Source organism: Canis lupus, chromosome 11 (genome assembly GCF_048164855.1).
Source record: "Canis lupus baileyi chromosome 11, mCanLup2.hap1, whole genome shotgun sequence".
In the NCBI taxonomy this organism is placed as follows: Eukaryota; Metazoa; Chordata; class Mammalia; order Carnivora; family Canidae; genus Canis; species Canis lupus.
The window spans coordinates 72,091,185-72,118,703 of NC_132848.1; the positions used below are offsets into that span (position 1 = coordinate 72,091,185).

The 27,519-nt window shown below is 53.1% G+C and overlaps 1 protein-coding gene across 2 annotated transcripts; it reads left to right on the forward strand.

Annotated features, from left to right (window-relative positions):
- The first annotated feature begins 1,027 nt into the window (after positions 1-1,027).
- Positions 1,028-27,509, forward strand: VAX2 (ventral anterior homeobox 2). Of its 2 annotated transcripts, none has more exons than XM_072768745.1 (3): positions 1,028-1,159; positions 18,795-18,982; positions 26,849-27,509. In XM_072768745.1, the coding sequence occupies exons 1-3, from the start codon at positions 1,054-1,056 to the stop codon at positions 27,284-27,286; spliced, it is 732 nt and encodes a 243-aa protein (XP_072624846.1). In that variant the 5' UTR covers positions 1,028-1,053; the 3' UTR covers positions 27,287-27,509. The 2 variants fall into 2 exon arrangements, with proteins under 2 accessions (XP_072624846.1, XP_072624845.1); XM_072768744.1 differs by lacking the exon at positions 1,028-1,159 and adding an exon at positions 1,812-2,187.
- The last annotated feature ends 10 nt before the right edge of the window (positions 27,510-27,519 follow it).

Consider the following 27,519-nt stretch of genomic DNA (forward strand, 5'->3'; position numbering starts at 1 on the left):
CCTCCCGGGCCCAGCGTCTCCTCCAGCCCCTCCCGGGGTCGCGCGGAGGGAACGCGGGGCCGGGCCCGTCCTGGGGCCGTCGGAGGAGACGCTGGGCTCCGGGGCGCAGGCCCGTCTGAGCGCGGGAGGCCGAGCGCTCGCCCCGGGGCCCGCTCCCCCGCTTCTCCGCGCCCCGCGGGGGCCGTTCCGGGGCCGGGGCTGGGCCGGGGCGCGGCGCACGGGGTCACCCACCTGCTGCCCGTCGGGATCGGGGCGCCGGGCGCTCTCCGCGGAGCAAGGGGCCTGCCTGCGGCCAGCGGCCCGGGAGCGGGCGTTGGGGTCTGGGGGCGGCGGAGCGCGGAGGCCCGACCCCGCGGGCCGAGGCCCAGCGCTTTCTGCTGCTTTCTGCAGGGTCTCGGGGTCGCCTTCCCGGAGCCCCGGGGCTGCTGGCCCGGCTGAGAGCGCGGGAGCGCGGGAGCGCGGGGCCTGCCCTCCCCGGGCCGACGGGGGTGGGGGGCGAGGGCGCGGGGAGGGGGCGCGGGGAGGGGGCGCGGGGAGGGGGCGGGGGGCGAGGGCGCGGGGAGGGGCGCGGGAGTCGAGGGCCAGGGGAGGGGGGCGGGGGGCGAGGGCCAGGGGCGCGGGGGGCGCGGGGAGGGGTGAGGCTGGCGAACTTGAGCTCAGGGCGCGCAGCGAGCACAGCCCCCAGGGCAGCCCCCGCCTCCCTGCGCCTGGAGCGGGGGGGTGGAGGGGGGAAGGGGGCTGCCCCGCCCCGCCCCGCCCCGCCTCCCCCTCCGCCCCCTCCGCCCGCCCCGCCCCCTCGCAGCTCCGCGACTCGGGGACCCGGCCCGGCCCGGTGGGCAGCGAGGGGTGGAGCCGCGGGCGGGGCGCACGGAGGGGGAGGCGCGGGGCGGCGGGGCGGCGGGGCGGGGCGGGGCGGGCCGGGGGCGCGGGCGGCGGGCATGGGCGCTGGGGCGCCGAGCGCGGCCGCGGACCCGCCCGCGGGGAGCCGGGCGGCGGGGGCGAGGCGCGGCGGAGCACGCAGGCGCCGGTGCGGGCCGCCGCGGCCCGAGGGCGATGGCCGGGACCTCGGCTCCCAGCCCCGCGGGCCCCCGGGGCGGCGACGGCGACGGGCCTCCGGGGCTCGGGGAGCCGGGCCACTGCCGCCGCATCCTGGTGCGAGGTAAGCGGCCGCGTCCCGGGGCGCAGCGCGGGCGGCCGGCGTCCGCCATCGGTCCGCGCGCCCTTCCCCGCGGCGGGTGGGCCCCTGCGCGCCGGGCGCAGAGCGGGGCGCGGCCGACAAAGAGGCGGCCCGGGCAGGAGGCTTCCCGCGCGCGGCCGCGGGCCTGGGGCTCCGCTCGGGCTCCGCTCGGGCCCCCCTCCGGCTCCGCTCCGTTGCTCGGGCCCGCGCCCTAGGCCGCTCCCAGCCGGGCGGCGGCGCAGATGCGGGCGCGGAGCCGGGGAGCCTCCCGGCGGCGGAGCGCACACCGCGTCCCGGGCGCTCGGCTGCGTCGGGACCGGGAAGGGCCGGCGTCCGGGGCGCTGCGCTCGGGGCCGATCCGCCCGCCTCGGCGCCCTCCGCGCCCCACCCCGCGCCCCCCGCGCCCCGCACCCCGCGCCCCGCACCCCTGCCCCGGCCCGGCCTCCCGCGCCCCCATCCCCGTCCCCGCGCCTCTCTCGGTCCAGCCCCGCGCCCTCCCCGGCCTCGGCCCCCAGCGTTCGCGGGACCCGGGCTCAGCCGGAGCGACGGGAGGGGCGCGGGGACCCCGGGGTCCTGCCCTCCCCGCCCAGGCCGCGGCCCGAGCCCAGGTCGGCGGCCCCAGGCGGCGGCGGCTGCCGGCCTCCCCCCAGCTCCCCGCGCTGCCCTTCCTCCGCTTCTCCTTCGCCGGCCGCGAGGCCTCGGAGTCCCCGGGCCAGACCCGGCGCCCGGCCACCGCGGCCTGGGCAGGGCCACCAGCCCCACGCGGGCCGCAGGACGCCCGGGCGCCGGGACCCCGCCTCTGTCCATCCGACCTGGGCCACCCGCACACAGACCGGGGCACCTCGGCTGCTGCGCACAGCGTCCCCGCGGCCCCTGGGCTCGGCGGCCGGGAATGGGGGCAGGGCCAGTGTGCAGCCTGGAGGCAGCCCGATGGGAAGGGTCCGTCTTGGACACAGACCCAAGGACCCCGGTCTTCTGGGAGCACTCCCGGTGTCAGGTGTGTCCTAGAGGTGAGGCACTGAGCGATGTTGGGAGGGCAGGCTTGGGATGGGACAGTTATGGGACTGGATGGGAGGGCAGTCCCCACCTCGCAGCAATTCCAGCAGGTGTGTGGACCTGTTGGGCACCTGAGATTAAATTAGATTAGATTAGATCCCTTCTCATCGTGTGTGTGTGTGTGTGTGTGTGTGTGTCCCCTGAATACAAGATGTCAACAGCTAACTTGGGGTTTCATTGAGAAAACGTGCAAGGCTTTCAGAAATGGAGAAATCAGCCTTTTAAACCCACACTCCCAGATGAAGACCCTCAAGTCCCTGCCCGTGACACTCACCACCTCATACCCACTCACCTGTGGGTATTGGTGAGTTCTGGACAATTGTGAGTTTTATGCTCACCTACCATCACTTGGTTGCCAGTTGCATGACCAGTTGCATGACTCCCAGGTGTAGACTCATAGAAGGGAAGAGTCAAAAGTGACTAGGAGCAATCCACAGCTGGACAGATGGACACCCCCCCACACACACACACACTGTATGTGGGGCAGCTTGTATGCACTGTCAGGAGATACACGTTTATGAATGCATGTATGCATATAGAACAAGGCCACTATATTTGTACAATATGGGAATATAGCATAGCGAGTGCATTTACACACCTAAAAAAAAAATAAAAGGTACACGAGGCCCTCTTAAGTCCTTCTGCCATTTCTCATTTAATGGAAAGGAGGTTATTTCAGGCCCAAGATACCAGGCACATCATTTAGCTCTAATCCCTCCTAGCCAGGGTCACCTGTGTCACTGTGGCCCCACAGTGGGTAGAGGTTCCAACAGCTGAAAGGCCTGGCACTGCTAAGGGGAAGTCTGCAGCGCCTTGTCTGGGGATGAATGCCTCTGCAGTGTGCTTTAACCAAGGTGCATGCTGCCCTTGACCTCCCAGGGCACATCCTCCCAAAGCACTTTCAGAGGAAACAATAAAAAGGTGGAAGGGAGGTGTTTGCCATCACAGCCCATTAGACTGGTGATGGGGTGAGAATTCTGGGAAAGAATCCCACTTTCTCTGCACTCCTATCTCTTTTGCGTGCTGAACTTGCTACCTTGAGGGCCCCACCCCAGGGTAGCAGATCTGTTGTGTGGGGGGGGTAGTTTCGAGAGACAGGGGAATAAAAGGAAACCATATGTACTGGAATTAAATGAAGTTGCTTTGGAATACTGGTCTTAGAGCCGTTTAAATTTCAGCCAGTGTCTTTGCCTCTCTGTGCCTCAGTTTCCTTATACATAGAAACCCATAGCTGTCACCTTGAGAGTCAGTGGTGATGTCTATAACATCACAAACCCCCCCCCCCCAGGATCTCCATAAATATTCTGTTGAATGAAAGGGGGCTGCTCTGAGGTGACCCACAAACCACTCGGGGCATGGGCCTACTTCCTCAGAAGCCTCCCCCAGCTCATCCCCCTGTAGGGGACTTGCTGTCCTTTGGCCTTGGCAAAACTGCTGCGCCTGCGTTGGGAGGTGAGTAGCCAAGGGGTTGAGAACTGGCTGATGAAAGGAGGATTAGTGCCACCTTACAGACCACGAGGTGTGGCCTTCCCCAATCCCCTTCGAGGAACCCTCACTCCACCAATCGTTCAAGTTTCCGGCTGCCTCTGCGAAATGCGGGTCAGGGAGCCCGGAGGCCGAACTTGCTGCATCCCCACCTCAAAATGGAGGCCGCCCCAAGCCACACACGGGGGCACAAACAAGGCCACAAGGGTGACAGGCCTGGATGCACACCAGGCACGCCAGCACCCGCAGCCGGGCTTCTACGGCCAGCGAGCCACATAGGCCACTGCACACCTCTGTGTGCACAGCGCGTTGGCCCGTGAGGAGCGTGGACGGGGGATCCTTTTGTTTTACATTTGGAAGGGGCGCGCCAGCCCCGGGCAGGAAGCGCCCGAGCAGACCCCTCCCAGCTGCGGCTCTAACGCTCTGCCGGGCTGCTCGCGGCGGGCGGACGTGCAAAGGCCTCTTCGGTGGAGCCGGGACGGGCACTTAGAAGAGGCGGACCAGCTTTCACCCAGAACTTCCAGCAACCTCCCCATCTGCGCTCGCACCCGCGCACTAGAGGCGCCCACGGGATTCCCAGGTTAATCCGGATGCAAAATCCAACAACCCTCTGGATAGAGCCGGGACACCAGAGCCGCCTGCTAGCGTCACCGACTTTGAGGAACTACGCTCAGCACAGCCACCCGCTCACCTGGATTGGTCTCTCTGGGGACGGCGATGGGTGTCAGAACCCCATTCGGGCTCCATCCTCTGGCCCCAATGCCGCCACCGTGTAGCCACCTTGGCCCCCAGAGCGCTCCCCTGCTTTGAGGCCTGGGGAGCGCCCCTCCTCACGTCCACACTTCTCTCTCTGGGAGCAGGAGGGCAGGAACGATGAGGGATCCCTTGACTTCGTGAACAGCTGGCTCCACACCACCCCTCACTAGCTGATATGCTTTCACTTGGGAGCTTGAGGGATGCACGAGTGGCTAAACCCAGGAAGACCAGGGCCTCCAACTCCTGCTGGCAGTTCTCCCCGGGAAGGCAGACATTGAATTTAGGCCCGACCCCACCCCCAATCTGGGGGCAGTGCTGGTGTGGCCCAGAACCAGCACCTCTGAACGCTTACAGACTGCACAATCCTGTCACCAGGCAGGACGCTGACTGCCAGACTCATGGAAGACGCTGGGCAGGGGGCCAAGGCATGGGGGCTTGCGCTGAGAGCGGCTTGGGGGTGCAGACTCCCCATCTGGGCTCAGGTTCACTCCAAATCTGCTCGCTTTCTACTTGGAGTTACAGAAACCACTGGACCTACGGCGGCTCAGCCCTGACCTCGCAGACCTCACCCTACAAGTCATAGCAGCTCCGCAGGGGCACATCTGCCCGCTTGTCCAGCGGGCATTTTGGCAACAGGGAGGGTGGGGCAGACGGGTCTACCTAACTGAGCATGGGGTTCTGCGATTCAGCTCCTGGACCTCGGGGACCTCGGGACCGTGGCTACTATACTAGTCTGTTACTAGATGCGATTACCCAGGACCAGGCCCCAGGCAGCAGTGGGAAGGTTTGAATCCTTCATGCAGAGGACTGCACGCTGCAATTTTGTGTTTATTTTAATTTTTAGTTTGGGGGCTTTTGGGGGGGGTGTATTAGGTTTCTTTTTTTTATTTCCCTGGGATTGTTTTGCTTTGTAATGTTTTTCCTTTTGCTTTGTTTTGGCAGAAAGACCCACTTTCTCAACAAGGGTCTAGGCTGGGTGCTATCACGTTGGTTCTTTATTTTCCCTTTATCTATTTGCACCACCCCCACCCCCACCCCCACCCCAACGCTTGCACAGAAGCTGCCCAGCAACCAAATGTGTCTTCCTGTTGATGTGTCTTGTGTGCACTGTTTTCATTTCGGGGAACTGTGCAAGGCTCCTGTGTTCTCATACTATTTTTGTTGTTCTGGGTGGTGGCTTGGAGTCCGTGCCCATGAACCTGCTACCACATCTTCGTGTGGGTGCCCATGGCCATGTGCAAACACACACATACACATACCTGCAGGGTCAGAACGTCTGGGTGCCCCCCTACCCCCTCCATCTCCACCTGCACCTCCACCCCCTTCACCCTACAGGGCAAGGAGTCTGTGTTCCAAGGCTGGGACAGTGAGTGAACACTTGCAGGGCAGGTTGGGGACCCCGGGGTGTGTGTCCTTGGACTGGTATAGGTGGATGGATGGCATCAGTTTGGGGCGTTGGCCCATTGTGCACCAGGGAGAGAGCGTCCCTGGGTTCTGTTGGCTCTAAGCCATTTCCTCAATTACCCTGACGGAGCCTGGGTCCATAGGGGCCCTGAGCTCCCGCCCTATATCTTTTTGATTTGTATTTGGTGTGGGGGTGGGGGGTATTAACATGTTAATTTTGCTTCTATTTCCTGCTTGCTAAATATAAAATAAAACTTGGCCTGGAGCGCCTGGGTGAGGAAGTTGGTTAAGCATCCCCCTCTTGGTTTCTGCTCAGGTCCTGATCTGATCTTAGGGTCATGAGATTGAGCCCCACTTTGGGCTCTGGCTCACAGCAAAGTCTACTTGAAACTCTGTGTTCCTCCCCTCCTCTCCCCACTGCACTCTCTCAATAAATAAATTAATTTATTTAAAAAAAGAGAGAAAAAGAAAAAGGATTGGCCTTACACCTTGTAAAGCAGGTAGCCAGTTAGGGAGCACTGTATCCTGCTGAGTTCCCTACCCTCGTTCGAGGACCTCGATAGAGAACACCGAGGCAAAGTGGACCTACCCAGGAATCCCTGGGAGCTGGGTGCCCTGAGCCCCTGGTTGTCCGCCGCCCCATCCAGGCGGGCGGGAGGCTGGAGTGGCTGAGGGTGCCAGGGTGGCATCAAACAATGCGGAAAGAAGTGGCGCCGCCAGGACCGCATCTGGGCCACAGAGCAGGGGAGTGAGGGCTGTGGAAGCTGGGGCAGGGAGCGCCGGGATGGGGGTGAAGTGGGGTCGCGGTACTTAGGTGCTGGCTCCTGGGGCCGCTGCGGTGTCGGGAACCATCCCTCTCTCCCCGCTGCTCCCTCCGTCTCGCCCTTCACTTGTAGGTTCTTTCCACACACGTCAGTGAATGTGTCCCCGGCCGGCTGTCGGGGGCTGCTGGTGCTCAGCTTCCCAGCCAGGACCCCCTCTGAACCCCGGGAAGTGCAGGGCTCCCGACCCGCCCGCGGTGGCCCCGATGGGGCCGGTGGTCGGAGGCTCCCCCCGCTAACTGCTAACTTCGGGCAGGCAGGGCCCGAGCCCAGTTCCTTTGTTGCCGCACCAGGAGCGGGAAGAGGTCACCGTGCCCCGAGTCCGGGATCTCCGCAGTCCTCTAAGGCAACTGTCCCCGCGCAGGGTACACGGTAGAGCCGCGATGGATGGAAGGAGGCAGAACTGCCAACGTCTCGCATCTCGTTGCGTCGAAGACTCCCCGGAACAAGGCCGCGCTGAGAGGAGAGGGTCCTCGTTTTCTAACCTTACAGTATTGTTCCTTCCATGAGCCGGTGATGGTGCCACAAGGATAATTGTTAAAATATAAAATCTCCAACGCCGGCCGTACTTTTGGAATCTTATGCAGCCCTCGACTTTGGGAATCACCGAAATGAAAAACTTGGAAAACCTCAAATATGTTTCTTTGACTCGTAGCTGGGTCCCCAGGGCCGGGCAGCGGCCTAGTGCCTTCCAGCCGGGGCAGGGGGTCCTGCGAGGCGGAGGGCGGCGGGATGGGTAGTGGTGAGATGGAAACCACTGGGCAAGTCCGCCCCCCCCCGCCCCCCCCCTCAGCCCAGTGGCCTCCAGCCCCAGGGCCCGGGTGTGCTCGCCGTTTTGCTCCTGCTGCGGCCGCGTCCACTCCCGCTCGTGGGGCTCGGGGACCCAGGCACGCGGAGCCGGGCTCGCATGGTAGACAGGGCGGTCGAGGACTGACTTCCAAAGGCGAGACGCGCGCATGTCAGAGAACAAAACCAAGCCCAACCGAGCGGCAGGGGGCTGTGGGGGGGGGGGGGACGCAGTGCCCAGTCTCAGGTGCGTGCTCCAGGACTCGGTTCCCAGTCTCAGGTGTGTGCCGGGGGGACGCAGTCCCCAACCTCAGGTGTGTGCTCCAGGACGTGGTCCCCAGCCTCAGGTGCGTGCTCCAGGACTTGGTCCCCAGCCTCAGGTGCGTGCCCGGGGACGCAGTCCCCAGTGTGAGGAGGTGTGTGCTCCAGGACTCGGTTCCCAGCCTCAGGTGCGTGTCCGGGGGACACAGTCCCCAGTGTCAGGTGCGTGCTCCAGGGCGCGGTCCCCAGCCTCAGCTGCGTGCTCCAGGAGCTTTCCCCTCTCACACACATTAGCAAAAGCGGGATCCTATGACGTGAGCTGTTTTGCAACTTACCTTTTAAACAAATTCAGTCCGCAGGGGTCATCTTTGGGGTCAGCCGTTTCTGCTGTTCCGGGACTGACCTTTTGGTGGGGAAAGCCGAATTCCAGCCTCTGGGGAGACGGTCCAGGTGTTTTATCCTCAATATAAACACTGGGGATAAATTCCCAAGGCGTGGGCCTTTGCGCACTTGAGTGTTTCCACGAGATGATTCCCCTCAGTGCCTCAAAAGGTTTACACACACTACAACATTTAAAAACGGGTTTTGTTGGATTCGAAAACAGTAATTAGCTCCTATGATTTGAACATCAAGACGTTGTGTTGCTATTTTACGTATATAGTGAAAAATCTCCCATCCCTGCCGGCTGTCTTCCAGTTCCCACCCGGCTCTAAGGCACCACTTTTTACTTTCTAATTTGTCCTTACAAAACCGGTTCCTGCTTCTGCAAGTCAGGGCTGCTATATTACTTTTTCTTGCTTTTATTTTGTTTTACTCCTACGGTGACATCTCTATATTTTTCTGCACCTTGCTATTTTCACTTACCAATATATTTTGGGGATGTAAGGAATTTCTTGTTTGGTTTTTCACAGATGCATAGTATTCCATTTACACTGGACCATGATGTTTGTTGTGTAACCCACGTCCCATTGGTGGACATTTAGCCTTTTTCTAAGATGTTGCTATTATATACAATGCTGCAATAAATAAGCTCCTTCTTGGTCATTTCCACATGTGCCAGAGAAGTTCTTGAAGGCAGGTTACTGAGTATGTTTGTAATTTAGAAGATAATGCCAAATTGCCTTCTAGATGGTACACCGCCCTTCTCCCCACCCACCCTGACCCCTACCCTAGTCCCAGCAGCAATGCCTGAAAGTGCTTGTACCTCCAGATCTTGCCATCACAGCTTATACTTTATATCTTGATAGATACCGTCAAATTATTCTTTGGAGGGAAAAGTTTGCTATTTTTACCTTCACCCTTTCCCTTTGCCCATATTGGGCATTACATATCTTTATTACCTTTGTTAAACCGTGGTAAGTAGTACCAATATGTGTCACTTATACTTATCAATAGGAGATAAGTGGTACATCATTGGCATTCTAATTTTTATTTCATTGATTATTAGTGAAGTTGATGATCTTTCCGTATTTATTGGCCAGTGTATTTCTTCTGGTGTTATTAACTCATTTCCTTGATCACTTCCAATTTTTAAATATTCCTTTATTTATTGATTTGTAGATATTCTGTTAAGGATAGTTGCTTAGTGCTTTCCATATGTGTTGCAGTTTTTTTAAAAAGTTTATAATTTCCTTCTAATTTGTTTTTGATGTCTTTTATTTTCTGACCTATAAAATAACTTTCTAATTACAAAACCAACCATGCTGTTTTGCTATATCATGTATAAATTAAAACATCTTCATTCCCCCCCCCCATAAAGCATGTACATTCCCAGGATGTAACTTCCCAAACTTTCTCCAGTAGTTGAAAAGTATAAATATGTAAGTTATATATTACAAAAGTGGGAATTCTTTTGCAAAATTTTTTTCATTTAATAAACATTTGTAGAAAGATTGCTGTCTAGCATGCCTTGTTCTTTGTAACAACTGCATGATATTCTGTTCTGCAGATAAAATTAATTTAACCAGTCCCCCCCCAAAAAAAAAAAAAAATAAATAATAATTTAACCAGTCCCCTATTGATGGGTACTTAGGTTGTTCTACATTTTCACTACTGCAAACAGTGCATCAGTGAACATCTTTATATCCTAATTTGGACAGATGGTTTCTAAAAGTCTCCTTTAAAATAAATAAATAAATAAATAAATAAATAAATAAATGTCTCATTTATGAGACAATCTGAAAAAATGTGTAAACAAGTAGGACTTTTTTATATTAAGGAATGATTGTTAATGTTTTTGGTTGTGACAGTATTGTGGTTGTTTTTTAAAGGAAGTTTTTTTTAGAGATACATATAGAAATATTTCTGGGTGAGATGATATGATATCTTAAAATTATGAGGCTAGAGAGAAACAGGATTGTTCCTGAATTTATAGTTGTTGAAGTTAGGGAATAGGTATATCAGAGCTCATTACACTATTCTCATTTTGTATATGTATGAAATTTCTCATAATAAAATGTTTAAAATAATAAGCACATATATTTTTTTCTTAGCTGTTTTTAAAATTTGTATGTAAATTCAATTTGCCAACATATAGTATAACACCCAGGGCTCATCCCATCAAGTGCCCTCCTCAGTGCCCCGTCCCCCGCCCACCTCCCCTCTACAACCCTTTGTTTCCCAGATCAGGAGTCTCTTGTGGTTTGTCTTCCTCTCTAATTTTTCCCACTCAGTTCCCCCCCTTCCCTTATGGTCCCTTTCACTATTTCTTATATTCCACATGTGAGTGAGACCATAAGATGTTTGTCCTTCTCCAAATGACTTACGTCACTCAGCATCATACCCTCCAGTTCCATCCCCGTCGAAGCAAATGGTGGGTGTTCATCCTTTCTGATGGCTGAGTTCACGTATATCATATTAAAGTTATGATAGATATTTCATGCCAAAAAATCTAGCAATTGTGTATAAATGTGCCATTTCCCTCATCCTTCCAACCCAGAGTATGCTGAATCTTTTACAGTGAGATCTTTTCAAGTGAAAAAATATATATATTTTTGTTAGCATTTTTCATTACTAATGAGGTTAAGCATATATTCATGTACTTATTCATTTTACTTTCCTCTGGAATTTTTTATTCATGTGTTCAGCTATTTCTCTGTTGGTTTATTGTTTCCTTATAGCTGTGATTGCTCTTTTTATACTAAAGAATCCCTTTTTCTGTGACACGTGTTGCAAATATGCCTAAATCATTTTATTTTTTAAAACTTTGCTGTAAGTTTTTTTTCTGAATTTAAATTTAAATTGTAATCATATCTAATGGCCATTTCTTTTGGGGCTTTTAGTTCTTTGTTAGAAAGCTCTTCACAGGCTTTGCAACAAACCAAACAAAAATGTACACAGGTACATTTTTCCACTGATAAACATTCAATTTTTCCCTATATTTTTCTAAAAAAAATAAAGTATATCAAAGTGTATCAATATTTCTCTGGAGTAGAAACCTCCATAAAATTTCTAGGACAATGAAATTATGCAGTTTTTAATTTGGCTAGGTGTTGTGAAATTGTCCCCTAAAAGTATTCTTAACAATGGTACTTGAGAGAACCCATATTTTCCCTCATCTTTGCCAGCACATTTTCCACAGTCTGATAGGCAAAATATGGCATCTGGAAAAAGAAAAAACTATCTCATTTGCTGTTCTAACTCATTTTTCCTGGATTCCCTCTGAGCTTGAGTATTTTTTCATAGTTATTAGGCACTTGCATTTCTTCTTCTCTGAATAACCCTTTCATATAATTTGCTTAGTTTCCCAGTGCTTGACTTTACTCATCAGTCTCTAAAGACTTTTGTGAGTACCAGACTTTAGGACTCTGCTCTGCATGTATTATGAATATTTTCTCCTAATCTATCATTTGTCTTTTAACTTTCTCTTATCCTGCATAAATAAGCTTTTATTACTAGGGCCTCAAATCTGTCATTTATTTTCCTTTTAAAATTTTGTCTGGTTTTCTTCAATTTTTAGAGCTTTTAAAAAAAGATTTTATTTATTTATTTGAGAGAGAGAGCAAGAGAAAGAGATCGATCACGAGCAGGGAGGGGGAGAGGGCAGAGGGAGAAGCAGACTCCCCACTGAGCAGCAAGCCTGACATGGGGGCTCCATCCCAGGACCCTGGGATCGTGGCCTAAGGTGGAAGGCAGAGGCTTAATGAACTGAGCCACCCAGGTGCCCTAGAGCTTATTTTTATGTGAAAAATGCTCATGTATCTTTTTTTTTAAAGATTTTATTTATTTATTCATGAGATACACAGACTGAGAGACACAGGCAGAGAGAGAAGCAGGCTCCATGCAGGGAGCCTGATATGGGACTCGATCCCAGGACTCCAGGATCACGCCCTGGGCGGAAGGCAGGCACCAAACCGCTGAGCCACCCAGGGATCCCCAGTGCTCATGTATCTTATGTTTGTTTTTGCATGCAGAGAGATAAGTTACTTTATTCCAAATAATGAGCAAATTGTCCAAAAGCCAGGTCTTTAATAATCCTTTCTTCCTGCTAATTTGAAATGTCTTCTTTATAGAAATTCTCATGTATGCATGGATTGCTTCCAGACTCTTGTGCCGGCATCATACCATTTTAGTTGCTGTAAACGTGTAATATGTTCTGCTGGGTGTAATGCAAGCATTTTCTCTTCATTTTTTCACCTTGTTTCTTCACTATTCTTCCATTTTCAATTTTTCCCAATAAACTTGATGAATCTTCCATAAGGAATTTTTAAAAATATTTTATTTATTTATTCATGATAGACATAGAGAGAAGCAGAGACACAGGCAGAGGAAGAAGCAGGCTCCACACCGGGAGCCCAACGCAGGACTTGATCCCAGGACCCCAGGATCACGCCCTGGGCCGAAGGCAGGCGCTGAACCGCTGAGCCACCCATGGATCCCCCATAAGGAATTTTTATAATAATCACATTATAGATTAAGGCAGGAAGGACCTTGTCACACTTAAAAATCAGTATATTACCAGCTTGTTGTGTAAAGGAACTCCGCAGGTGTTAGGAGATGAAATCAGGTAGAACTTTGTGGGTGTCTCCTAGGAGAAGGACCAGGAGGGGATAATATTTGGTTCTAGAGGTCAGGGGCATTGGCTCACTATCATCACTATCATCAGACAGAGATGACCACGCTCAAGCCAAGGCTCCTCGGACAGAATCACCCTCTCCCCTTCTTCTAGGACTCACTCTTCTTTGAGGAGACCAGAAAGGCAGCAAGACTCAGGCAGGAGACGCATGCATTTTCATGCTAACAACTGTACCCACAAAGAGGCCCTGCAATTAAAGCTGTCCCTCCTTCTTGATGCTTCCTCCCTCAAACTCCACCCAGAAAAGGAACAATTTGGGTAAGGAGGCTGTGTCAACAAGGATGGGCTAGAGACAACCCTAAATCTTAGAGTTTTAATAAAGCACACATGTACTTCTCACTCACATGATAAGGGCATCACCCGTGGGCACAGGCTCACCTTGGTACTCAGAAATCCAGGCTGATGATGCTCCATCCTGACTCCTGCTTCCAGGACCATGACAGTGAGAGGAAAGAGGTGTGGCAAATTATGAACCGGTTTTTAAAGGTTCATCTGAAGGTGAACTCTTCTTTTTGGCTAAAATAAGTCATATGGTCATATCTAATTTCAAAGGGGAGAAAATTACTGCAACCCTACCATGTGCTTTGGGTGGAGTTGGAAACACTGGTGAACAGCATTCATGATTTCTCCACTAAACTTTGATGAGTGGCCTTCTCTGACCATTATAGCTAGAATAGACCCCCCCACACACACACACACTGTAGTGGTTGGTTTTAGTTGTTTGGAGAAGGTCAGTAATATCCTCTTACCTTGTTTTATTGTCTTCCCAGCAGTTGTCGTTACATACACATTCATTTTTTAAATTTATTGTTTTTCTCTGTCCGCAATACAAGGTCAATGGAAGCAAGGACCTTGCTTATTTTGCTCATTTCTCTATCCCTAAACCCTGGAATAGTATTTGGCACTTAGTAGGTGCTCATTAAATATATGTTCAATATTTGAATATGTATAGTTGTTTAATTTACAACTAGTAGGATTTTACTGCATATATTATCATATCACTTTCTTTCACTTAATGTAAGTTCATATAGACACTTGGTCATTCTTTTAAATTGCTGCACTGTTTTGTAGTATGAATTACCATAATTTGTTGAGCCATTTCCTTTGTGGGAACCTTGAGGTTGCTTTCAGATTTTCAATATTTTGAACACCACTGCAGCAAATGTCCTTATATATACTTTGGAGCACATGAGTGTGTGCTTTTCTGGATAAGTACCTACTAAAATAAAATTGCTAGGGCAAAAGTTATGTGCATCTTTAATCTTGACAAATACAGGCTTAAAAGGTGGTGACAACTTACAGTCCTACATTGAGTGCGAGTGTGGAATCCCCTACAGTTCATTATTGATTTATTAACCATTCACTAATGTCTTTCCAGTCCTATAGGAGATGAATGATTTTTCATTGTTGTGTGAGTTGGTGTCATCCTAATTTCTGTGAAGCTGTGCTCATTTTTCATGTTTATTGGTCATTTGGCATTTTTTTCTGTAAATAGGCCAGATAAATTATTTGACCATTCTTTTCTACTGGACTATTTCCCTTTTTAAAAATATTTATCATTGCATTGTATAATTTCTTTTTACCATTTAAAGAAGTTTTCTCTTCAATTTTTTTAAATTACCTTGGTCTTGGTGCTTTTATCATACAAAAGGTGTTGGCTTTAATATAGTATGGTTGTAATATAGTTGTTTGTCTTTCCTTTGCAGCTCTAGTTTTATATCTTGCTCTTCCCAAGTTTAGGATTATAAAAATAGCATCCTACATTTCCTTTTAGTGCTTTTATCATTTTATAGTCTATGATTTTCTCTGTAATCCATTTGAAAATGATTGTCTCTTATGATGAAAGACAGGAATTTAACTTAATTTTATTTCAAATAGATAAGTTATAGTCACCAATCTGCTTAATTCCATTTATTGACTAGACCTTTTTCCATTGAGAAAGCTCCCATTATCACAAACTATCAATATATATGTTGGGGGGATCCCTAGGTGGCTCAATGGCTTAGCGCCTGCCTTCAGCCCAGGGTATGATCCTGGGGTCCCGGGATCGAGTCCCACATCAGGCTCCCTGCATGGAGCCTGCTTCTCCCTCTGCCTGTGTCTCTGCCTCTTTCTCCGTGTCTTTCATGAATAAATAAAAAAATCTTAAAATATATATATATGTGTGTATATATATATGCGTGGGTCCAATTGTGCACCTCGATTCCATTGTTCTCTGACTTTCAGTCATTTGAATATCATCTTCACCATTTCTGTTATATGTATGTCCCATTTATTTACTTAATATTTTAACATAATACATTTTAAGATTATCTACTTCTGCCTCGTTCTAAGCACATAAAATCATAGGTTTAAATTTGTTCCTAGTAAACATTAAGTGCATAACTTTTGATTGGATAAATGTTTATTTATGTACCATTTTAAGTCACCTTGAAAATTACAGGAGGCACTTTGGAGAAACTTTTTTTTTTAAGATTTTATTTATTTATTCATGAGAGACACAGAGATCCTGAAGTGAGGCTAGATCCCAGGACCCCGGGATCACGACCTGAGCTGAAGGCAGATGCTCAACCACTGAGCCACCAGGCACGCAGGGAAACTCTATTATATTTTTTCCACCAATGGATTTGTCCATCTCTGGAACAAAACCTCATTGTAGCTTCATGTTTTGTTCTTGTTGTTAAATGTCTCATTCTGAAATAATTTTTGACTCACAAGAAGTTGTAAAAATAGTAGAGAGAGGTCCTGACAGAGAAGCCCTGTGTATCCATGACCTACCTTGTCCCAAAAGTGACATTTTACATATCCATAAAACATTATCAAAAGCAAGAAATTGACATCAATATGATGTAATTGACTAGACCACAGATCTTTGAATTTCACCCGTCTGTACACGCACTCATTTTTTAGCCTTTATATATAGTTCTGTGACGCTTTACATTTATAGATCGGCATATCCACCGCCACGAATCAAGAGCTGGTCTGTCACCATCAAGGACCTTCCTCATGCTACTCCTTGATGGTTGTACCTCCCTTCCCTCACCGCTGGTAACCTGCCTCTGTTTTCTTCCTTTCTGGGTCCGACCTCGCGGTAGCGTCGTGCACATGGGCTCATGCAGTATGTGATCTTGGGAACCAACTCTGGTTTTCTTCACTCAGTAGAATTTCCTGGAGATTCATCCAGTTTGTTGTCTGTCAGGAGTCATTCCATTATTGCCGAGTAATATCCCATGTGTTGCGGGACCTAGTTTGCTTAAGCGCTCGCCTCCTGGAGGACACTTGGCCTGTTTCCACGGGGGCCTGTTATAAATACAGCAGCAGCTACGAACATTCACGCACAGGTTTGGGTGTGAACCCAAGATTTGCTCCTCTAGGACAAATGCCCGGGAGTATGGGCACCGAGGGCCATGCTAAGTGTAGGCTTCAGTCTTTCAGGAACTGCCAGGTCATTTTCTGGAGCGGCCGCACCTCCGCATTCCCACCGGTGGTGGATGAGGCCTCCTTGCTCGCATCCTCACCAGCCTTTGACGCTCACGGTGTTTTTTGTTTTTAGCTGTGCTAATAGGTGTCCCTCCTGGTTTAGATTTGCCTTTCCCTAATGGCTAGCGATGTTGGATATCTTTTCCTGTGCTTACTTTTACGGCGCATTTTGCTATCTGGCCGGCAGGCTGCCTTCCTGACCCCTGGGGAGAGCTGCGCCCGCCTGCTTCCCGAGTCTTAGCTCTTCTACAGGAGGAGAGGGCAGGGGCCACGTATGACGTGACCTCAGCGGTCAGGAACCCCGGCTCCGGCTCCAGCTTGGTGGGTTCGAGGAGGCCCCCTGCGAGAGTGAAGCCGAGCCGAGCAGCCGGCACCACCAGGACGCCCACACCTCCCTCCACTCTGCGCCTCCGACACACTTTTAACAAAGCAATGCCTCGGAGCCGGGTGTCCTGCGAAGTCCTAAGACTGTGTCACGATTGGAAATAATAGGGCCTGAGGAGAGGACCCCCAGTCAATGGGGTCGCAAACACTCCCCCACCTTTCCGGCACGGCACGTAGGAAGTGTCAGGGAAGGCCTGGGTCGTCCGAAGGCCTGTGGTCCCACCTGCACTTCAGGAGCAGGGCCGCCGGTCTCAAGCTCTGCCCAGTGTGGGGGGACCAGCTCTGAGCACCGCTGCGTCCCTGACCCAGACCCACCTTCTCCCCAGGGTCCACCCAGCACGAAGGTGCTGGAAGGAGCTGCGAGACACCCCGGAGGAGCAGAGGTTAGCCGGCTCTGGTAGGAGCCGGGCAGAACCAGTCTCAATCACGTGGAGGAGCCTTTGGAGGGAGAGGCGTCAGGCTCACCCTCTAGAGCAGGAATTCTAATTTAAAAAAATTTTTTTTTTACTTTTTGCATTTTTTAATTTAAATTCAATTTGCCAACGTCTAGCATAAGACCCCCAGCTCACCCCGTCAAGTGCCCTCCTCAGTGCCCGTCACCCTAGAGCAGGGATTCCAAAGTAGAGTCTCCAGCGGTGAGGCTCCCCGGAGCCCCCGGATGGACAGCCCATCCCAGAGGCAGGTCCTGTCCTGTGTCTTCCAGGGCACTGACGGACCTGTCCAGAAGATTCCATTTCTTTACCCGTGACCAGAGTTTCTCTTCATTATAGCCTAAGCACTGAATCATTAAGTATTACTACAAGAGGGTTTCAGTAAAGTAAAGCGAGGGTGTTTACACAGATGATGGAGCACGGTCAGTGTGACCTCGGGTAAGTTACTTAACATGCGTTCCTCTGTTTCCCTACCTGCAGAATGGGCTTCATAATCGTTCCGGCTTCACTGAGACATTGAGAGGGTTCAAGCACGTAGAACAGTGCCTGGCCCAGGGCAAACACGTCTAAAACATAGCAGCCTCGCCTTGCATTTCTGGCCACACTGCCAGCTCCAACTGTGCATGCGCCCCGGGGAGGGTTCGAACCCCTGCGACTTGCTCTGTTTCCTGTGCGTGCTCAGCACCACCTGTGTTGATCAGGGCTGCCTTGAGCTGGCGGGTTTTCCAGAGACACTAGTCTTTCTCTGTAATGTCAGTTCAGCTGCATTCAGCAATGTCGTAAGCTGGGAATGGTTTAGTAAATCCTACAGAATGTGATGCTGCACATTTCCACCTCCCAATTTTTGACACAAACTTTTCTAATAACTGGATTTCCAGCTCTCAGAGTGCGTATTTGAATCTCACTTTTGCCAAACGTTTTATTGTTATTTCTCAGTTTTTTTGAGTGGGAATATCTGGTGAGTGTAGGCTGCAAGATTTTAAGTTCTCTTAAGTAGTCTTCAAAATATTGGTTATGCATGGATGGCACTGGTTTAGGACCCAAGAGGGTGGTCCTATTGTTCAGAACTAAATACGTGGGAAGTGGCAGTCTCCCCCCTAGGAGGCACCCCAGCACCTTGATGTAGTGGCAGTGGTCTTTGGGCTCTTTCCTGGGAATCCCCGCTCCCCAGGCTGCAATCCACCCCATATGGGCCAGCCTCTTCACGGACCCCAGGAGGGTCTGTGGACTGAGTGCTCACCCCTGCATGCACACCCATACACAGGGCTCAGGACCTGGCTCTGGGCACCTCCAGTAAGCCTTATCAGACCAGTTCTAACCCATCCTATCCTTTACACTTGAGGATTTGGTATATCTCTTTTCTGTTTGTCCTTTCACTCTGCTGAGGGAACAGAATCCTGGCCGGGTCAGGGTGAATCCTTTCTTCCCAGGCTCTGGTAGTGGACTTGAAATTTGTAACGAGGCCCATTCACATACAAAGGCCCAATAGATACAACCTACTGCATTGGACGATTAAGGAAGCTAGGCCCAGAGACAGTAGGCAACTTGTCAGAGGTCACAGAGCCAGCCGCAGGCCCAAAGAACTCCGGTTAGATCACACTGGCTCTTGTGAAGATGATTGTTGGTGGTCTGGCTACTTAACTAGTGAACTAAACAGCCTCTTTTCATGGCCCCTGCAGATGCTAAAGGGACCATCCGGGAAATTGTCCTGCCTAAGGGCTTGGACCTGGACCGACCCAAGCGGACCCGCACGTCCTTCACAGCTGAGCAGCTATACCGCCTGGAAATGGAGTTCCAGCGCTGCCAGTACGTGGTGGGCCGTGAGCGCACTGAGCTGGCCCGCCAGCTGAACCTCTCCGAGACCCAGGTAAGAGGGCAGGGCCAGGCCCCTCCACCCTTGCCCTGCAGCCCGGAAACTTTGTGGGGTACTAGGCCTGTGGGCTGCTACAGGCAGACCCAGCTTTGGAGTTCACACGTGCATCAGGGAAAAGCTTAGAGTTATAGGTAAATCAGAGCAGTAAATATAGCGCGGATAAGAGAGAGCTGGCGTATGCCAACAGAGGGCCTTCTGAATGCATCAGGCCCTTTGGGTGGAATATGGGGAAAGGCCAGAGAAATAGGAAGGAGGGGCATCCAGGATGCAGGGAGTGACTTGGGGGGGGGGGTGTTGGCACATGAGGGACCCTGCAGGAGAGGGTGGTGAGGTGTTGGCTTACTGGGAGCAGAGATTCCAGAGAAGAGAAGAAACATTCCAAAATTGGGTTGGGTATTTCTCATTTCCCCATTCTGGGCATCTCCCCATCCTCCATACATACCCTTTATCCCACTGTACCTCAGAAGTCCTTGCTGGAGAGAAGGGGTCCGAATACCTCCTTCACCCAGGAAGGGCTTAGGATTTTAACAGTAATAAGCTTAGCCCAAAGGAAAAACTTTTGTGAAGTGAGCACCCACTCTGTGCGAATGGAGGTGTTTGAGTCTGGTACCAGAGACACAAGAAAACAATAATGATAATAATGCTGCTGGGTGCCCACTGTGCCCCGGAGTGGCTCCAAGTGCCCTGCATACGGGATTTCACTGAGGCCTCCCCACAACCCGACAACCCAACGGTGCAATTACCAGAGCTAGGATTTGGGCAAGCAGTCTGTCATCTTTATGCTATCTCTAAACTGGCGGCCATCCTAGAGCTTGTAAAGAATGATCCGGAGACCCTTATTGAGCAACAGCTCTAGAAAATCCCTTCTCTTTTCCTAGGCCGGGGGCTGGCAGAGACTATAAGGCACAGCTAACAGTTACTGAGACCTTCCTCTGTCCCAGGCTCTGGTACTCGACATGTTCCAACTCATTTAGTCCTCGCTGTGACCGTGTGGGGAGAGCGTGAGGTTTCTCTTCAGACAACACTCCTGACACCAGCTGTGTGGGATGTTTTCCAACAGCAACCAGACCGCCCATTCCCTAGCCCCAAGCGAGTGTCAAGCTACTCGATTCAATTCTGCCCCGGACTCCTGGGGTGAGCACAGATGATGCAGGCTAAGGCTCAGTCTCACTGGGCATCTACATCAGATGCCACATGCAAGGCCCCAGGGCCACCGGTACCTCTCTGATGGAGCAGCTATAAAGTTGGGGGTTCCCACCTCTCCCTCCTCAGGTTTGGAAATTTGTTGGAATGGCTTGCAGAACTCAGGAAAGCACTTTACTTTCATTTACAGGCTTATGGTAAAGGATACAATTCAGAAATAGCCACATTTGGTGGAAGGGGGAGATAGAGCCAAATGGAAGAGATGCATAGAGCAAGATGTTGGGGTGGGGTGTTCAGGGAGCTTCTATACCATTTCTGGGTGCCACCCACCAGCACCGCCACGTGATCCCCAACCCAGAAGCTCTCTGAATCTTACTGTTCAAGAGTTTTTGTAACCCAGCCCCTCCCCGCTCTCCAGAGGGCAAGTGTGGGGGGCCCAACCCCCTAATCACAGGTGCAGTCTCTGGGACCACTGCTGCACCCTGAACCCAGGCAGAGCCCACCCTGAGTCACCTTGTTAGAATGAACTCAGGTGCAGTTTATTTATTTTTTAAAAAAGAATTTACTTATTTATTCATGAGAGACACAGAGAGAGGCAGAGACGCGGGCAGAGGGAGAAGCAGGCTCTATGCAGGGAGCCCGATGCGGCACTCGGTCTCGGGTTTCCAGGATCAGGCCCTGGGCTGAAGGCGGTGCTAAACCACTGAGCCACCCGGGCTGCCCTCACCTGGTCTTTATAAAAAGATGGCTTTATGGGTAATATTATCTCCATTTCAGGGAACTGAGAGAGGTAAGTAACTTGCCCTAGGTTCTAGAGCTAAAATTCTGTGGAATCCTCCTTATATATACCCGTAGCTTTGTTAAGAATATTGCTGAATACCTCCTATGTACCAGGCCCCGTTCTAGGCACCAGAGACATAGCAGAGAACAACGTAGACCAGGCACCGTGCAGCGTACGCCCTGAGTGAGAAAGATGGCATTTACAAGAGTTAGTGGGTGCTAGGAAGCAGATAAAACATGGTATGCTGAGGCCTGGAAATCTTTCCCTGGGGTGGTCAGGGGAGGCCTCTTTGAGGAGGTGAATGACAGTGGCCGGGGTGTGAATGACAGGGAAGAGGCAGAGGAAGAGCTAGGAGAGGAGGAGTCAAGACTCAGGGTAACTGTGAAGGCCTGGAAGTGAGAACTAGCACAGAATGTTCTGAAGTGTCCGAAGGCCAGTGTGGCTGGAGTCAGAGTGTAATAGGGAAGGCGGGTGGGACACAGCAGGTGGTGTTTAGAGACCATGGTGAGGTGTTGAGGGGAGAGTGACACGAGGGGACTGGCATTACAGAGGCCACTCTGTCACCTGGAGAAGGGGGACGAGAGGCCGAGGTGGGGCTCTGAGCGCCGGTGGAGGAGTGAACTGGTCTAATCCAAATCTCTAATTTGGAGGTGGCATCTGTTAGGACTTGCTCATCAGGAATTATGTGCACGGGGCAAAGGAAAAAGAAGTGGTTTGGTGGGGTACAGGCGTATGATGGGAACTGGCCAACGAGCCCACGTAAAGGGTGAGAAAGCTGGGGAGGAGCAGGACACTGGAGAGCAATCTAGCGTTTTGTTTGGGATCGGTTCAGTTTGAGATCCAGGTGGAGATGTCGGGAAGACATGTCAGATTTTTCTCAGGGGGCTGCTGTTTCTCTGATTTACCTGCAGCTCTTTTAGGGGAAAGGATAAGAGACTCCTTCACGTGTGCTCAAATAACAGATGGACCCCGGAGGGATGAACCAGGAGGCACAATCTTGTGTCAGCCCAGGAACAGGAAGCATGCTGTAGCCACCCCTGGTAGGGAACTGAAGCTGAGGTTCATTTGGGGCCTGGGGGCTTCAACACCATGTGCCGCCCCCTCCCCACCCCGGGGCTCCCCAGAGTCCGCCCGCACCTGCTCTCAAGAGGTTGCCTCTGTCCACGGCTCCTCCTCCTGCCAACCAGCATCTTTACCCCCTTCCTGGGTAGCAGGAGGGCCCTAATTTAGGTGGAGAAAATGTGGGTTGACTCAGGACTCCCTTCTCGTTCCCTCTCTCTGTCTTAGCTTCTATGTGCCTGGTTACGTAGCGGGCACCCCTGGTGAGAATCCCCCTTGCGGGACCTGGGGGGACCGTGAAGCCTTCCCTCCCCACCGCCTGCACAGCTCTCAGAGGAGGCCCGTGAGCCCCTGGCCCACCCGGAGCGCACGTGCCCTTCTCCACATCGGAGAACTAGGACGGGCCCCTTGGTACAGTTGTCCCGGTGTTTAGGAACTCCCGACACACTTGGTCGCCTTGCCTTGTTTCAAGGAGACGTGTGGTGCTCGGTTAAGCCAGGGCTTCTCAAAGTATGGTCTGCAGACCGCCTTACGAGGAACCCCTGAGATTCTCATTAAAATACAGATTCCTGGGATCCCTGGGTGGTGCAGCGGTTTAGCGCCTGCCTTTGGCCCAGGGCACGATCCTGGAGAGCCGGGATCGAATCCCACATCGGGCTCCCGGTGCATGGAGCCTGCTTCTCCCTCTGCCTGTGTCTCTGCCTCTCTCTCTCTTTGTGTGACTATCATAAATAAATAAAAAAAAAATTTAAAAATAATAATAAAAAAAAAAAAATACAGATTCCTGGCTCAGGTTTCGCGTGCAGCCCACAGGTTCCGAGTCAGAATTTCTGGGGAGGACCTGACAACCTCTCTGTTTTTCAGCTGATGTGGGACCACGTTGCTTGACAGACTTCAGTGTCCACCAGAGGCTTTACTAAATCCGCTATTATTAGCTTGGATAAGAGCAGCTCCGGCTCTCTGACAATTATCTTCAGCCCCATACCTGGGGCTCTGCCCCCATGACTTCTTCCAGAACAGCAGAATAGCTGGTACCTTCCAGGTCACAAAAACCAGGGCCATCCCAGATCCGCAAGTACCGGTCATGGGAATGTGCCCAGTCACGGGAAGTAGCCCCTTAAAGATTAAGGCCATTTCCAAATCGATCATGAGGCTTGGGATTGAGCACCGCCACGAGCCTCAAGAGGGTGACAGATGATCTCCCAGAAAGTACCTCCGTGGCCCTGGCAGGCAGCTGGGAACCACAGCCCTCCCCTGTGTGTGCGGGCGGCTCACAGTGTGGTCCAGCGGAGGATGCGGGTGGGGAGGGTGGAGAGGGTGGGGAGGGGGAAGTGAAGGCACCCAGGGAGTTGGGCGGGGGAGCAGGAGGGGGAGGAGGTGAGATGCGGCCTGCAGGGAGACCGCAGCAGGGCAGCCAGAAGGCAAGGGGGAGGCCAGCGCCTCAGGAAGTATGCTTCTGCACAGGACCCAGGCCTCCCCGAAGACCATACCCAGATTTAACCCTGAGAGAGGGGGTCCCTGCAGCGGAACTGAAGGCTTCCTGGAGGAAGGAGGGACAAACCCAGAGGCTCTGAACCTGCCTCTCACTCAGTTTGGCCCTTGTTTGCTGAGCCTTATGAGTCAGCCCTTTGGGGACCATGGGACTGCTGGTAGGAAGTAGTCAGGCGGGGCGCCTCTCCCCCACCTTTGCAGCTCCAGCTCCTTCTACCTCAGTTCACAGGTTAGATTCATACACAGAAAAAAATTTTTTAAAGATTTTATTTATTCATTCATGAGAGACACAGAGAGGCAGAGGGAGAAGCAGGCTCCATGCAGGGAGCCCGATGCGGGACTCGATCCCGGGACCCCAGGATCACGCCCTGGGCTGGAGGCAGATGCTCAACCACTGAGCCACCCAGGCCTCCCACGCACAGAAATTTTTTTGAAAATACGGATGTGTGGGCCCCACCGGGTGTGGGCATCAGGATTTAGAAGAAAATGATCTCAAAGTGCAGCCCAGACTGACAACCACCGACGTGGTCCATAAGGGCCCAAGAAATGGGCATGCCAGCCCCCAGCCCTGGCCTCCCCTCCTCTCCTCCCCTCCCTAGGGACTCCCCAACCCGGGGAGCCCACGCCTCTCTCTTCCTGCTGCCCCAGAGCTGCAGGACAGGACACCCGTAAAACCTCTGTCATTCCTTACGGCTCATCCCCCTTGTTAGTGCCACCCCCTTTGTTGCTGGGAGTGGGTCGGTGCCACCCTCCCCCTAGACCCTCAGCTTCGCCAGGACAGGAATCCTGACTTCTGAGTCTGGCCTCTCCCGCTGGTTCGGTGCTAGGATAGGCCAGGCACCATGTGAAGTCCTCTGCGTGGACGTCTGTATCTGATCCCTGCAACAGCCCACGTATTTTTGTCCCTGTTTCTGAGATGAGAAGCTGAGGCTGGGACATTCTTGGGGTGGTATCTAGGTCCTAAAAGGGTGGCTGCTTAGCAAGGCAGAAGCCAGGAGGCTTCCCAGCAGGGGAGAGGAAGGCAGAGACCCACAGAGCCGCTTCCCCAGGTGTCTGACTGGATCCTTTCCTGGAGCAATTGAGATCCCAGGAGTGACAAACTAACATTTTCTTCTTTCCAGTCGCTTCCTTCAGCCACATTTGGTCGAATGTCCCTTGGCCTTCCCTGACTGATATCCCCTTCATATGTCAACTCTTGGGTGCCCGTGAGGCTCGGTTAAGCATCTGCCTTCAGCTCGGGTCATGATCTTGGGATCCGGGGGTCGAGCCCCCCATCGGGCTCTTTGCTCCGTGGGGAGCCTGCTTCTCCCTCTCTCTACCTGCCACTCCCCCTACATGTGCTCTTTCTGTCAAAAAAGTAAATAAAATCTTAAAAAAATAAAAAAATAAAAAATAAATGTCACCTCTTCAGAGAGGCTGTGTTTGCCACCCAGTAGTAAGCCAGCCTTTCCCCCTTAATCCTTCAGCCTTTTCCCAAAGCAGCGCCTCTCAAAGTGCGGCTCTGGGGCGGGTGTCCCCCTCAAACTGTTACCTGCCCAGGAAGGTTAGGTGCAGAAATGGAGAGTAAGTGCAATTCATTTTAATTGTATTTGACAAAATCATTGGTTCACAACACACTGGAAACTTTATAAAGTGGTTCCTTAGCACGAATAATTCGAGAGACCCTGCTCCAGGCACTGAGCGCCCCGACAGTCACTGCCGTTCTCGCTGCCGTTCTTCATCCGTGTCCCCTCCCACGGAGGGTTTGCTCTGCTCTCATCACTGCTGATGCCCTGAGTCCGAGGCGGCACCTGGCAGGTAGAGGGCACCCAGTGCACCTCTGCAGGATGAATGATTGAGGGAATGAATGATGTGTCCAATCGCAAGTGGATCCCGCAACCTTCTGGTTAATTTCCATCATTGAAACTCAGTCCAAACCCATTTATTTACTTATTTTTTATTTTTTAAAGATTTTATTTATCTATTCATGAGAGACACGGAGAGAGGCAGAGACACAGGCAGAGGGACTCGACGCGGGACTCGATCCCGGGACCCCGGGGTCATGCCCTGGGCTGAAGGCAGATGCTCCACTGCTGAGCCCCCCGGGCCTCCCAAGTCCCGTCCCAAACACCAAACCCACACCTGTTTCAGATCTCGTCCTCCCCTTCCCCACTTGGAACAGGTTGACTCACTGTTGGCGCCCGGGGCGTGGTGGCTCCTAGGAGGTGGTGTCGTGAGGCCTTGCCCCAGGAGGCTTCACCCGACCCTCATCCGCACCCAGGCAGCCCTCCCACTCCGGCCTCCGCCTCCTCCGAGCCTCTGGGCTCCTTCACCGGAGCCATAGGAGTTGCCGGCCCCCCTTACGCTCTCCCAAAGCTGGAGGCCACCAGCAAGGCCTCCCCACCCTTTCCTGGGCACGCCCTCCACCCAGTGCCCCCATTTGTCCTGCTGGCACACCCTGCCCCAGCCAGCTGCCAGCCTCCTCGAACCTCCCGGCCAAGAGTCTGTGCTCCCAGGACACCAGTGCGGGTGCAGGGGGGGAGTGGGGGGGGGGGCGGTGGGCCTACAGATGCTGTGCAAGTGCTCCAGCTGGGCCATGAGCATCAGACTGTCTCTCCGCCCGCACCTCTAGGCCCTATGCAAGATTCTTCTGGAGACTGCTCCTTGCCTTCTGTGAGGGGTTGCCCTTGCCTTCTCCCAGGGGGAGGGGATCCCAGCACCATGGGGGCTGACCACTGAGCTTCCCTCCCAGCCTATGGTTTCTTCCATACACGAGGACGGGCCTTGGAGCCCCGGGTGCTGGGCAGTGGAGGCGGCTGGATCGGCCTCCTCTCATAGACCTTGACAAAGGGCCCCCCCCCGCCCTGTCGTTGGTGGCTCCATTTAGGCTGTGGAGGACTTGGCACCTGGTTGTCCCCAAGCTTGCGTCTCCAGGTTTGGCCTTGGCCAGTGGCCTTCAACCTCCTGCCACACTGGGTGTCCTGTTGAGGAGCCTGGCCTCTGCAGCTGAAGGGCTCATGCAGATTGGGATGGAGAGCTCACCTGGGAGGGGGTGTGGGGGTCCCAGGACAGCCGAGGTGAGCTGGTCCCCAGGCCGGCAGCCCACCCCCGCCCACTTTGGGCCTCCCTACCGGTGAGTGCTCTGCAAGGCCGAGGGACGTCGCCACCAGGAGTCTGTGCCCACCTTCTAGATCATACCCTGCGACCACGATCTGGGGCCAGGGTCCCTGACTGGCTGGCGCAGAGCGGCCGAGCGGGGAAGACCTAACGACACTCTGAATGCTCTTCTTCCCCCTTTCACTCCACCCTTGCTGCCCTGCTCCCCCCTCCCTGGCCCTCCACGACCTCCTCGCACTTTGCCTGTCTCCTGTCCCTTCCTGACACCCCTCCCCACCCTCGGCCCCAAGGTCAAGGTCTGGTTCCAGAATCGCCGCACCAAGCAGAAGAAAGACCAGAGCAGGGACCTGGAGAAGCGGACGTCCTCCGAGGCCTCCGAGGCCTTTGCCACCTCCAACATCCTGCGGCTGCTGGAGCAGGGCCGGCTGCTGTCCGTGCCCAGGGCGCCCGGCCTCGTGGCGCTGAGCCCTGGCCCTCTGGGCCTGCCTGCCGGCCACCGGGGCGCCTCGCCGGGAGACCCCAGGAAGTCCTCCCCGTGCCTCAACCCCCTGACCTCGGCCTCCGCGTCCCCGCCGCTGCCACCGCCTCCGCCAACCCTCTGCTTCCCCTCTGCCCCCCTCCTGGACCTCCCTGCCTGCTGTGAACTCGGTTCCTCGGCCTTCGAGCCCTACAGCCGGCTAGAACGGAGAGTGGGCAGCCCTGGTGGTGGCAAAAAAGCCAACGTTTAGGCCTCCACCGCCCCCCGCGACCCCGAGTCCCCGAGCACGGCACTGCCCCTGACTCCCCTGCCCCATGGACTGCCCCGAGCAGGCACCAGACGGGGGCAGCCGCACACCTGGCCCTGCCCCCCCAGACTGTGGACCAGGAGGCCTGGGTCCCGCGGCTCGTGTGTGTGAGTGCAGTGTGCGTGCGTGTGCCTCTCACTGAAATAAAGGAAAACAATGACAAGAAGGGAAACAGA